Source organism: Calidris pugnax, unplaced genomic scaffold (genome assembly GCF_001431845.1).
Source record: "Calidris pugnax isolate Ruff unplaced genomic scaffold, ASM143184v1 scaffold52, whole genome shotgun sequence".
In the NCBI taxonomy this organism is placed as follows: Eukaryota; Metazoa; Chordata; class Aves; order Charadriiformes; family Scolopacidae; genus Calidris; species Calidris pugnax.
In genome coordinates, this window is record NW_015090811.1 from 1,100,555 (window position 1) to 1,114,618 (window position 14,064).

A 14,064-nucleotide genomic window follows, 5' to 3' on the forward strand; every position below is an offset into this window, starting at 1 on the left:
TATCTGCTTTGAAAAATTGAACTCCTTTCTGTTTCTGTCATATGCTTAGAACTGATGGGAGATCAACTCCCCCAACAGCTGAAACCAAAATTGATTGGAAAACAAAATTACTCACCTTTGACTGGCTGAATACAAATTCATCAGAAAATACGTGGACATAGTATATTAGAGCTATCTGATGTTATCAGGATGCATTTTGCTGTATTTGCTTCCTTTTTAACAAGGACTACTGATAGGGGCTGAAAAAATGTATAGTAAATATGACTTATGAGTAGAGTTTGTTACTGATGAGATGTGAATAAGCTGAATAGAAGTGGTGGTTGTTCCCTTAAACTTATTCTCTTCACAGGTCAGGGTACTACACGGTGTACAAGCAGGCGTACAGAATGGAGCATCAAACTGCCTACAAGTGCTGCCCTGGGTGGGTCCAACGTGACAATGAGCCTGGCTGTTTGCACTGTAAGTTGATAGCAAATCTGTGACAAATAATTAATGAAAAGAGAGGGTATCCTTAGGCCTTAGTGTCTTCCTGATGCTTCTAGAAAGTAGGGTTGTATTTCTTGCTATTTATAACTGGGATTTCCAGTTATAAGGAGGCAACCTATTGATGGGGAAAGAGACTTCATTTCAAAATACAAAAGCTGTCATGTAAAAGTACCAAGAAACTCATAATTTCAATCTAAACAGTGGAAACAGAATTTCTCCTTGTAGTTGTTGCAGCATTTCTGTGCCAGCCTGGCTTTGACAGGCCAACCAAAGTTATTGCTGTTACACAAATTATACAAAGAAATCTGCTGTGAGGCACTTGTTTCTTGGATGTAGCATTCATTGTGGAATCTGACTGGTTCTGGCTTTTTCACTGCTGCTGTTGCCATTGAAGCAATTGTGTTTCTACCCTGTGGTTCTCCACCTGGTGAGAACCTGTTCCTATCAGTAATTTCTGATCACAATTGGATGTTTTCCTAAAAGGTGGAATTTAATTTAAATGGTAAGGAAGCATTTCAGCCACTGTTAACGAGACATAAGTAGGAGATAGCAATTTACTCACTGTTTAGTTTTGTTACTGTGTTGTCAGTAATTGTATTTTCTGTATGAAAGTCAGCATCTGTTCCTATGGATTTTTGTAATCTTCATACCAACTTGAGGGCTGCATTGAGAGAGCTTGCCTTTATGGTTGTCTCTTTGTATTTAAAAAATGGAAACAAGCCTGAGAGGTATTCCTGTTAGTTTTAGCTTGAATCGACATATTTAGTGTGCACCTGTTGTGTTGTAAGAAGGCAAAGATATGTTTAGAATCTGTATTTTAATCTCTGGTTTAAAGGAATTGAATGTATTTGAGCACCAGTGGCAATATAAAATTATTTTCTTCCTAAAAGAGCAGCGCAGACTTGTTTTGAATTCTTTAAGGCACCAAAGTGGTTGAGTTTTTGTATTTGATACATTTATATTTGATACTTTTTGAGAGTTTGGCTCAAGTGTGTGGAATTTAACTTATTGTAATTAAATGCTATTCTGCGTTGGAGGAAGGGAAGTATTGTAATTCCCTTGGACATACATGATATCTTTTAGTATACCAGTGGGTCTTAACCATTGCTGAATTATTCTCTAGCAGCTCACCTCTTCTTTTATTCTGGATTCAGGTAGTGCTTTGAGCCTTGAGAAACTGTCTTCTGCCTCTGAAGCATTTTTAGGTTAAACTGTGTTGTCTTATTTTTATTAAAGTTAAATTTCTTCATATCGACATGGTAGTTATACCCATGATAACAAGTTCAACTGCAGTCTAGCCTTTCTGCTTAAATAAAAAGCTGGATTTCTTATTTGGAAAGGAAGAGGCAATTCTGGAGGATCTTTGGCAGAAAACCAACCCTGTTTCGTTCTGTTTGTGTGCACCAGCTCTGTGTTCTGTTGGCACTTGCTTCAATGGAGGGAAATGTTCTGAAGCAGGATCCCAGATGTGCCAGTGTCCTGCAGGATTTCAGGGTCCTCGCTGCCAGTATGGTGAGTCAAATGTAAATTGCCTCCAATGCATCTGGTGTTTGGGTAAAAATATTTGTTGAGACATGAATATTTTATTAACGTTGACTTTAAATTAAAGTTGTCTCTATTGCGTTCCATCTGGTTATTTGGTTATTCTCTTGTTTTCCATAATTTGCCTTTTTGGCATGGAGTTTTAACAAAGCAAGATGAAATATTAATTTGGTTGGTATCAGATGAGTTTCTGTAATGGCTAATGCCATTGAATATCAGCAGGGGTGTCCACTGGGATATCTATTGCTTCTGAACACGCACTTTCTCGTGGCACTCTTGCTAAATTCCTCAGCATTTCTTTTACCCTTATGAGATTGCCCAACCTGTTTTGACTCAGAATTTAAAGCATGCAGCAAATGAACCGAATGTATTTATTCATGGGACTTCTTATGGTGCATCTGAAAACAGGAAGGCTGGTTTTACAGAGCACTACCAAATATTTCCTACTATTCTTGAAATAATTTATGCACCAATCTTTTATTTCAGTAACTGTGTTCTAGCATATTATAGACTAAATTCTATGTGACTTAGACTATCACTCACTCTCAATGGGAGTCTTTTTCTCTCATATGCTGGTTCACAACCTGATAGACCCACCACGGGTCGTCTTGTAATTTCTGTGAAATAAGACCATCACATACTGTGTAAAGCTCTCAAAAAAATTATGGAACTGCATCCATTTAGCTTCTTAAAGGGAGGGGAAAAAAGTCATTTCTTCAGAGTAGGCTGTGATTGGGACAAAAGATTTCTTTTGTATTAGACAAATGACGATTTCCTTTTCAACTGAAGCGCATTGTGTTTTGTTCAAAGAAAGGCAGATTTTTTGAATATTTAGGTTTTTCACTTTTAAATGCTGGTATGTTCATATCCTCACCTGGCTTGTCTGTCCTGAAGTACAAGTGAGAAGGAATTTTAACAACTGTTGACAGCAATCCCTTCAAGAGCTGAAAAGCCAAGCCCTGTACTTGGTAAATGGCTTGTACCGTGCTCGCATCACAACCTCCTTCATATTCTGATCTCTGGGCTCCACCAAGGCTTGTGTGATGAGCTGGGGCTTGTGTGGACTCTGCACCAAAGCAGCTGTGTTGGTATGGGCAGCAGCCTCCTCAGGGAAGGGAATAAAGCAGCTGGAGTTGCAGCATCCTTGGTAAGTGGGAAATGCAGAGTCAGCAAATGCTGCAACAGGGTTGTTTCATTGATGCCCAATCATAGATAACATTTTTCACTTATGAGCAAGCATTTAAATAAAATGCAGAGCTCTTTACAATGAAACTTCTGCTGACATCAGACCAGAGTGTGCCAACTTTTGTCTTAAACAGTATTAGTTCAGTTCAGCATCTCCCTTGGAGTCTGCTTTAATTGTGTATTTCTTTACTGCCCATAGAAACAACAAGTTTGTCTGTAACTTGGTATGAACCAGAGTGACACCAATGCAGATTACTTTGTTATTGACTTGCAGTAGAGCTGCTGCTTCAAGGTAAGGAGGATCAGGGTCTCCAAGGAGCCCATAAAATAAGCTTTTACCAAATGCAGTATAAGTCTCAGCAAATTCTAAACCATCTTTGCTAGTCTTTTGAACCTCCTTCTGTTGCCTGGAAAGACCTACGGCACGAAGGCCTTTCTGACAGGCAGATTATGTGGGTGCAGCACGTGGATAGTACAGGGCAGGTTTTCAAACCGAAATGAGATTGTGCGGTCTCTATTTCACAGGTTGGTGACTGCAGACACTGTAGAAACAATGTGAGGGATCCTGCAGTTCTCGCTCTTTGCAGTTGGGTGGAACTTTATCTTGGTGGTTTGCCTGCTTTCTATTGATTCCTAAGGCTTGAATGGAATTTCAGTAGTCATCATTTTCAGGTTTATACAGTAGCTGCTATCGCAGCCTGGCAGGAGCGAGTTTATAAATTAAATTCTGAAGGGAAAAACCTCCTTTCAGAAAAAAAATGTTATGGACAATTCACCTGCCTAACAAAAGCAAGGTAATTTAGAGTCTAAGGCCTCTTAACCATTGCAGGCGTCTCCCATCAGGTGCTTGGGAGGTTTGTATCGTATTTGTTGCAAGCTGAACTACAGAAAACATACTGTGGAACTAGCACCGCAGCCTCTGTTTTTCTGGCTGATGTTGGAATATTGCTTTTTTAAAAGTAGCTTGAATTTAACGTGACTGCATTACTTAATGGTAACGTATTGTGGTTTAAAATGATCATTAAGTGTAGTCTGTTCCCTTCTCCTCACTTACCTGTGCAACTTTACCATAAAATAAACTGTTTTACTTCCAACGCTTCACCCAAAGGAAAAGGAATCTCTCCCACCAACAGTTTTTGCTTTGAGGATTCAGTGGAACAGACGAGTGCCAGGAAGAACACAGTATATGTTTTTGGAACACGTGCTACAAAATATCAGTGGAAAAGATCATATTCTATGTGAAGTAGAAGTCCCCTGCTGAAGGGGACTGTCTTTGGTACAGAGGAATGCTGCCTTGTACCTCTAGACTGCATCCCCCTGTTGGCAGGAGCGTTCAGGTAGCCCTCTCAGGGGCTTTGCAGGGGAAGGGAGGCTCTAACTGGATATGAGACCACAAAGTACTGGCAGAAAGCTGCCTGTTGAGCATCCTTGGTTGTAATCTTGGTTCCTGTCACTTTTGATGTTGTGGCTTCCTGTCAATCTCCTGACAGGAGGAACCGTGGGCATTTCATAACTGTACTTGCACTCATTTTGAGCAAAATTGTTGCATTTTATATCTCCCCCTCTCCAGCCTCTTTGCTTATCTTCTTTCTGTTCATGTCGTTCCGTGCTGACAGCTAATTCTGCAGTTTCACTTGTGCAGTGGTTCTCATGATGTACCTGCTGAGGGCTACAGTCTACAGACAATCAACAAGAAATTATTATAAAAATATTATTAAAATCCGTTACTCTAAAAAAAAAAATAAATGGGAACATGAATCTTGAGATTCTTCTAACTTGGCTTTTCCTTTTTGCTGAGTTTTTATTTGCCACTGACTTAGTGAGTTGGTCAGCCTCCTGGAAATGGAGTTGTTCCGTGCTTTGTCCTGGCCTGTCCTGCAGACAGTTTGTGACAGACTGTCAGGAATGACTTGTGACAGCCCAGTGCATCATAGTGGTCTGTAGCGGAGATGATTATTCACAATTTGCACGATCGCATCTAATGACTTTTTAAAGATACCATGTGGTGTCTTAGCAGCCTGTAACACGACATTATTTCTGATTAGATGCCATAAGGTTTATGGTTCCTGTAACAAACTTGATGTAATTGTGACTAGAAATGCATTACTGTATCTCTTATATACTTCACTCCATAGTTTTATTATTTTACCCACACAAGCAGCAATAAAAACTTAGAAGAAAGATTTATGAGTGAAATGGTCGAGCTCTTCATATAGCCATTACAAGGATTCTGTAACAGATTGAGCTGTCTCTTTTGTTGTCTGCTGCAATTTGTCTTGTAATAATAGACTTATATCAATTACAATGTAAACTTGCAAGCTGTATTTCTTTCTATATTTTAACTTGTTTGGAATTTGAGATTTCCATTTCTCTTGGGCTCATTGAAAGGGAGGGAAGGAAGACTTGTAACAAAAAAAAAAGAAATGGTAAAACCCAGTGCCAAGAATAAAATCTGCTGCGACGTTGGTTTCATTGTTATTCACTAGTTGTTCAGGTAATCTTGTTCAAGTCCTGCCAGCAACCTGAGCTGGACATGGAAGGAAATTAATTTGATTTATTTTGTCCAACGCTTCACCCAAAGGAAAAGGAATCTCTCCCACCAACAGTTTTTGCTTTGAGGATTCAGTGGAACAGACGAGTGCCAGGAAGAACACAGTATATGTTTTTGGAACACGTGCTACAAAATATCAGTGGAAAAGATCATATTCTATGTGAAGTAGAAGTCCCCTGCTGAAGGGGACTGTCTTTGGTACAGAGGAATGCTGCCTTGTACCTCTAGACTGCATCCCCCTGTTGGCAGGAGCGTTCAGGTAGCCCTCTCAGGGGCTTTGCAGGGGAAGGGAGGCTCTAACTGGATATGAGACCACAAAGTACTGGCAGAAAGCTGCCTGTTGAGCATCCTTGGTTGTAATCTTGGTTCCTGTCACTTTTGATGTTGTGGCTTCCTGTCAATCTCCTGACAGGAGGAACCGTGGGCATTTCATAACTGTACTTGCACTCATTTTGAGCAAAATTGTTGCATTTTATATCTCCCCCTCTCCAGCCTCTTTGCTTATCTTCTTTCTGTTCATGTCGTTCCGTGCTGACAGCTAATTCTGCAGTTTCACTTGTGCAGTGGTTCTCATGATGTACCTGCTGAGGGCTACAGTCTACAGACAATCAACAAGAAATTATTATAAAAATATTATTAAAATCCGTTACTCTAAAAAAAAAAATAAATGGGAACATGAATCTTGAGATTCTTCTAACTTGGCTTTTCCTTTTTGCTGAGTTTTTATTTGCCACTGACTTAGTGAGTTGGTCAGCCTCCTGGAAATGGAGTTGTTCCGTGCTTTGTCCTGGCCTGTCCTGCAGACAGTTTGTGACAGACTGTCAGGAATGACTTGTGACAGCCCAGTGCATCATAGTGGTCTGTAGCGGAGATGATTATTCACAATTTGCACGATCGCATCTAATGACTTTTTAAAGATACCATGTGGTGTCTTAGCAGCCTGTAACACGACATTATTTCTGATTAGATGCCATAAGGTTTATGGTTCCTGTAACAAACTTGATGTAATTGTGACTAGAAATGCATTACTGTATCTCTTATATACTTCACTCCATAGTTTTATTATTTTACCCACACAAGCAGCAATAAAAACTTAGAAGAAAGATTTATGAGTGAAATGGTCGAGCTCTTCATATAGCCATTACAAGGATTCTGTAACAGATTGAGCTGTCTCTTTTGTTGTCTGCTGCAATTTGTCTTGTAATAATAGACTTATATCAATTACAATGTAAACTTGCAAGCTGTATTTCTTTCTATATTTTAACTTGTTTGGAATTTGAGATTTCCATTTCTCTTGGGCTCATTGAAAGGGAGGGAAGGAAGACTTGTAACAAAAAAAAAAGAAATGGTAAAACCCAGTGCCAAGAATAAAATCTGCTGCGACGTTGGTTTCATTGTTATTCACTAGTTGTCCAGGTAATCTTGTTCAAGTCCTGCCAGCCACCTGAGCTGGACATGGAAGTAAATTAATTTAATTTAGTTTGTTTAATTCAGCCCTGGGACTTGTACTTGGACATGCAGGTAGTGAAAGCATTCCAAATTCTACAAACAGGGGTAACTTTGTTTACTCCTTGTGTACATAAAATTGCTCCATGCAAAATGAGGGGTTAGTTTTGACTCTTAAACGCGTTGTCACCAAGCCTCAAGTTACAGCTAGTTTTACCAATTGCCTTCTGCTGTTTTTAAAACGTGAAGTAAAAGCAAGAGTGAGAACTGAAAAGGCTTTATAATTTCATGACTGAAACAAAATCCCAGCATTACAAAGGCTTTGCAAGAGGCTACCATAATTAGGAAAGAATAACTACAACTGAGCATTTCTGAGATGATGGGTGTTACCAGAAGACTTAAAAATAGGTGAGGAATGACCAGGGCAGACTTGTCAGGAAAGTCATCTTATGATGACATGATGTTTGTTATCTTGGTTTAATCCTTTGAAGAAATCTGAACACAATATTCTAGTGTTTAACAGATTAAGTGTCAACATATTTAAATTTTATGCTGTAGAGTTTGCTGTAATGCAGGAGGAATTTCAAATTCTTTTATACTGCCTGATGTAGATCACTAAAGATTGTGTGCTTGGGAAGCACTTACGACCACACTGCCTCTCAAGATGTGGTCTGAATACAGTGCCCACCTGATATTTGAGATAAGAGCCTTGGTTTTTACCTGCCAGTGACCTTGGATATTAGTTCAATAACTTCTAGCAAATTATACCACTATGCCTCAATTTCTTTGTATATGAAATGCTGATAATGATAGCTCATTCCTTTGTAAAGTGCTTTGAGACCTAAGTAATTAAGCTTAAGATAATGGCATTGGAATATGTATATAAAGGCAAAATGCACATTGCATGGGTAGCTAAAATGAAATGCTTATGAGATAGATATTCATCAGTTCATTGACTAGCTGTCAATCTCTGCCTTAACTCTGGTCACACACTATTAAGATATTGAACTATATAAAGATTCTAGTGAAAAAAAAAAAAGAAAAATGTCAGCACCTCCTAGTCCAGGTAGATCTGAATTTACACTACAAAACTGCTTAAAACAAAGGTGGGTTTTTTTTTTTTTGAAACCATTGATTAAAATGGCATAAAGTCTGATGGATCTTGCAAATAAAAATACTCTCATTCACTGTGGAAAAGACTTTTCTTCCATTTTCCTGTAGGAAATATTTCTTCCTGCAAAGAGTTATTTGGTAAAACTTCTGATTCATGTCCTGCCTGCCAGGCTGGTCTCTTGTACAGATGCATATTTTCTTCTTCTTAGAGTCTGAAGCCCTAGACAAGCCTTACAGGGGAAGAGGTATCCATGAAACAGTGCTATAAAATTTCACTCTTTGTGGGTCCCTTAAAATAGCAAATGGTAAGCTTAAAACTCCTATGGATCTGCTATCCAGAGAGATGTCTTTAGTTTTCATAGATCTTTGTTTCCCAATGGAACTAGCTGATGTTTGAGTACCTGTGAGGGTGTAGATTGGTTCTTAATGTGCTTTCTCAGTGCTGCCGATGGCAAGGCCCTTGCTGTTGCCAGGGCTTCTGGCACTTTGTTTTCATATTTTGGCTATTTTGAGATTCTCCATTAGCCCATAGGGAGAGTGGAAGAGGATGATGCGAAGATAATTAGTGCTCTAGTCTAGTGCATGTCATCTCTTGGAGATTATCAGGTGTTTTCTGCCCTGGGACAGTCACTCCCCTGCTCCAATGGCTCGGTCTCACCAGTGAAATGGTAGGGTGCCTGTCATGGCAAGGAAAGCATAGATAACTGATTAGGCTGCTGAGGATAAAGGTACCTGTCCTCTGGTAGAAAGAAACCTTGTGATCATCCTCTACTCCTAGTGGAACCTGCTCTTCTGTTCTTCCTCTGCTCCTTTTCAATTCCCAGGAAAACTGATCCATCAGTCCTGTATCTTTTTCTTTGGTTACCATACTCTTCTGTTCTCCTGATTAAGAAATGCTGGCTGACAGCAGATATGAAGACGAGATGCTTTTTGGTCCTTTATAAGGCAGTAAAGCAGCACCAGTGTCGTGTCAGTTCTTGACAGCCTGAGAGCACCCTGTTGGCTTGGTATGTGCTGAAGCACTTCAAAGTTGTGCAGCTGCTTGTGCCTGCATTGGGGAATGTGGTAACGAGCATCTTTTTTAGCACTTGTCAAAGTAATAACAGCGCTGTTGTACTAGAGTATCCAAAAACCCTTCCGAGTAGTGAAATTTGAAAAGGTGAGTGTGTTTTTAAACAACAAACACAGCTAACAAGGTGCTTTGACGTGTTTTATCTCATCAGAAGTTGACTAGACCGTGGCACTTCCTTTCTGTTTGTCACACGTGAACCACGCAGGAGAGACGAGCAGCATGAGGCTGTTTCGTGTGATGGTGCTTTACTGTCTTTATTTCTTGTGTGGCAGGTTGGTTGTGGCCAGCAGCTAATGCTGGAGGTTGTGGAAAGGAAGTAGTCACTGCTGACATCTCAGCCAGTTCTAAAGCAAATTGTTTTAATTCAACGAAATAGGAGGCTGTCGTGGTTTTAAAGAACCTTAATATAAATGCAGGGGCGCTTGATTTAGATAAAGTGATCCAAGAATCCAGTGAGTATTTATCTCTGTTGTAATCCTTTCCAACACTGAAGGTTTCACAGTTCCTTTAGAACAGTTTCAAAGGCTGTTTCAGGTGATGTTTTTTATCCAGTGTTAAGTGTTCCACTGCCTAAGGTGCATTTGAAAAATCTCCCTTATTTAACTTATTTTAGATGTTTTTGGACTGAAAGTTCTACTCCAGTGGGCTGGACAACTCTGTCCTTGCTAAAACTGCTAGATGTGTCTGGCTGGCACAGCAAGTTGTATGTTTAGCTCGTGGAGAGTGGTCCTGTAAGCAATAATGCCGATGCAAAAGGAGATCTAGAATTCTACTCAGCCTAAAATAAGGATCACCTTTTCCAATTTCCCCTCTCACTAACTAAAAATTGGTGTCTTATTTTATATGAAGCTACTGCTGGTGTTACTGTGTTAGTCCTCTGAGGCTGCATCTCCTCACCTTCCTTGGTATTGGCTGTAGCACACCCAGTTTGCACCAAATACAGCCTTTGTGTTTCTCAGTGTAATCCTCATGTTATCATCAGCCTCTGTCAGCCTGGCGTTGTCAGGGCTCAACTGGTGTCCTGCTGTCACCACTGCCTTCGTTCTGATGCTTCTTGTGCAATCTGCTTCTTGGTGACCTTGGAAGGTGCTGTGACAGCACTGCCTGGTGGGGACTGTGAGGGGTTTGATCTACAAATCCAGTTTTGGCCCTTCCAGAAACAACAGAAAAACTCGGCAGCACTTAAAGCTTCCTTGATGGCACCAAAGTCCAGAGAGTCTGTAAGCACCGAGGAAACTAAGATAATGCTCTTCAGATCAAAAAGTGGAGAGGAAGTATTGCACTTCAGAACCCATTTCAGATCTCACAGCTATTCAAAAACATGCCTTGTGCAATTCAAGATAATACTCGTGTGGTTTGGAAGAATATTAGGGCAGGAATCAACTGAAATAGTGGGGTGGGGGATGTTCAACTCTTGTCAAAGTAGCTTGAGAGTTCACAGGAACAATAGAGAAGTGTGGGCATGAAGCCAGCTCTTCTCTTGGACTGTCATAAGAGCCTGACACTTGATCATTTTTAGTAACTGGGAAGTAGCACTAGATAAGTACAATTTATTTAAGAAAGTACTTTAGGATGCATTCCTGTTTCTTGTTCTTGGAAATGGGGGATGATTTTTGTTTGGCTTTTTTTTTTTTTTACTGCATGATTTTAATTTGTTTTTTCGGGGCAAATTTGGATAAAAAGTTTAGTTTCTAAAAGATTTTGTGTAAACAAAAGCCTTCGGGCAATTTTATGTGGTTAATCAAAAGTATTTGCAAGAGAAAGTATGCCAACAGACCTTTGGTGTTTGAAATTAGTGTATTAATCAGAGTCGTTATTTATAGTTAGTAAACTGAATTGATTGTTGTTTTTTTTAATGTCCTACACTACTTAGAACCAATCGATCTCATGCTATATTACTTGTAGGAAAAAAAGAAAAGTAGAGGTGGCTTGCTATTTCAGTCCATAATTAGTTTATCAACTTTAATGAAATTTTAGGCATGGTGAAGTCTTCTGATATAACCTTTTAGCAGATTCTGGTCTCACTGTGTAGTTGGAGGTCTTCAGCACCTCAGTCATCTAATTGCCTTGAAAATCTGAAAAACAAGTATGCGCTGGTTGATTTTTTTATTTTAATTTTTTTACGCCTCCCCCCAGCCTTGCTGTAGCATGTAAATTTCACCTTAGATTTTTAAGTGTTTTTAAAGTAAAACCAAAATATACTATTTTTAGTATTTAAAAAGAAAAAAGAAATCTGTTTCTAATGTACAGTGTCAACCCCTACATCTCGGTCTATCAAAATAGTAATCTGGTGTCATTGAATAATGCCTTCTGGGTTTGGTCTCATGGCAATTTACCTTTCTCTAATCTGTCTTCTGTAGTCTGCACTTTGATGACAACTGATAGGTGTCCTGACACTTAAAACAGATTATGATTTGAAGAATAAATTATAGACATATATAGTCCCAAATTAATACAGATGTAATGTTGGACCCAAATATAAAATGTAGCCGGGCTGGAGCTGATTAGAAACCCATGAGAGAGAGGAGCTGAAGGTTCTTCCATGCAGAGACTTGCAAGAGACAAATGTAGTGCACAAAACACTGCAGAAGGTCCAAGCTATCTATAATCTCTCAAGAAAAAAAGTTGTGGTTAAGATAAAATGACATTATCTATTCTAATGATGGATAACAGTTGATTCAGAGATTAATTCTAGTTGCAAGCAAGATCCTATGAAGGACTCAAAAAACCTGAAAGCTTCCTCCAACCTTCCCATTCTTCCTTCTTTGCCCTTCCCTCTTCACACACACCTAGTCCTTGCCAGTGCCGTCTACAGGAACACCATTCCACATGGGTAAGATACGAACCTCTACAGATTTAAAAAAAAAAAATAAATAAAAAAAAAATACCCCTTTCAAGTAGCCACTAGAAAGGTAGGAGGAATAAAAGCTTTGGCATTTTAAAATGGGAATGGTAAATCACTGATTGAAAAATCATGCCTGACTCTCACCTTGCTATGACAGGGTATAATAATCAGCCCATCTTGCTGAAAGGCTCCTGAGTGCCTGGGCTTCACAGCCTTTAGTGCAAAGCAACAGGTAGACAGACGGCAGCGGTGAAACAGCAAAACAAATATGTCAAAAGTAAATGAACCTAAGAATAACCACTCGAGAGCAAACTCGCCCTTATTGTCTTTGGTACAAAAAGCTGTTTGCTTTGTACTTCCTGCAAAAAGTGGAAAAAATAAGGGAAGAGAAACTTGCTTTCTAGCTGCTAGCATTTATTTGATGTTGGTTCAGGAAATGTGGTAGCAAACCATAATAAAGATGAGCACTGTGCAGAGATGCTTGCAGGTACTTTTTCCCCCTCATCATCAAAAGGTAAGCGAGCAGACCTTGAGTCTCTAGAAACATCTGGATTCTCTTGCCTGACTTCTTCTGGGCTTTGTGACAGTGAGCAAATTTATTTGGGTATCCAGCCTGGCCGCTTCAGTGCGGAGGTATCTAAGCTAGATCTTAATCAATTAGGTCAGGTAATGCAGATGAATTTAAATAGCCCATGGTACTGTGGCTAGATTTTTGACAACATCCAGTTCATGCAGTTTTTGTGTAGCTCTGTATGAAACACCTATATTAAAAAAGCATCTAGCTAACCTAGGGTTTTACCTGATTTGGCAGAATATACAGCAGATCTTTTTTTTAATCTTTATTGATGTATTTAGTGCTTAGTGATGTGGTTTAGTGATGGGTTATTTTTTATCAGAGTTAGGTTGATGGATGGACTAGGTGATCTTGAAGGTCCCTTACAACCTAGACAATTCTATGATTCTATTTTGGGAGATTTGCAGAGTGAATTTGGGATGGTTGCTATGTATCTTGTTCTCTCAACAGATAGCTTTCCCCTTTCTTTAACCTTCTTGCTCTTGGAGTCAGAGGGCAGGTGCTTCTGTCCCGTATTGTCCTTTCTCACCTGTCCTCAGAAGTGATTGGGCTGTCACGTGTTTCCAAAGAGGTACAGATTAAGAGAACTCTTCACAAACAAAACTCAGTTGACTGTTGCTTTCTTCTTCAGTGGCATTAGTGTAGCATGTCACTGCTGATTGCTTTTAAGCCCATGAAATGTTTTTGAGGCATTGTCATTGCAACGCTCCTCATGAAATGGGGGAGATTGAACCTTCTTGAGCAGTGCTTCAAGGATTACGACCAAGAAAGTAAATTTTGGGTGGCTAATTATTTTTGCGGACCTAAACATTTTGTTGATGCTTGGATATGAACAGGTTTTGACTATAGAAAAAAAAATATACATCTAGACGTGTGCACATGCAGCTATTCTTCAGGAATAGCTGGATAGCTCATACAGTCAGGACTGTATCTCCAAGTCTGATTTAAGACATAGACAACGGCTTATAAGAAATGGCCTTAGCATCAAAGGAAGGTCTGTGGTTCCTTTCCAGCCCCTGCTGGCAATTCTTTCAAGATGGATCTTGATATTTGCTTCATTCTGGAGGCTGTGTTTTAAGGCTTAAGAGTAGATCTGTTAATGTGCGTCCTGTCATACCTCCTTTCCACAGGAAATTCCTTCCATCCTGTGCCTTGTTTCTCCTTGGGTGTCCTCTCAGTGCTTTTAAGGAAACAGCTATTTGTTGTCAGCCATCATCAACCTAGAACTTTGTTTTCCCAGGTATAATGAG

At 39.6% G+C, this 14,064-nt stretch overlaps 1 protein-coding gene across 7 annotated transcripts in view; it reads left to right on the plus strand.

Moving 5' to 3' along the window:
- LOC106886152 (multiple epidermal growth factor-like domains protein 6) overlaps positions 1-14,064 on the plus strand; it is a 216,600-nt gene that overhangs the window by 14,428 nt on the left and 188,108 nt on the right. For all 7 annotated transcript variants that reach the window (XR_001411584.1, XR_001411585.1, XM_014938859.1 and 4 more), the window contains exons 3-4: positions 350-459; positions 1,894-1,998. Coding sequence is in view for 5 of the 7 variants with exons in the window: in XM_014938859.1 (XP_014794345.1) it covers positions 350-459; positions 1,894-1,998 (215 nt within the window). In the remaining 2 variants the exon portion in view is untranslated. The remainder of the gene's footprint in view (positions 1-349; positions 460-1,893; positions 1,999-14,064) is intronic.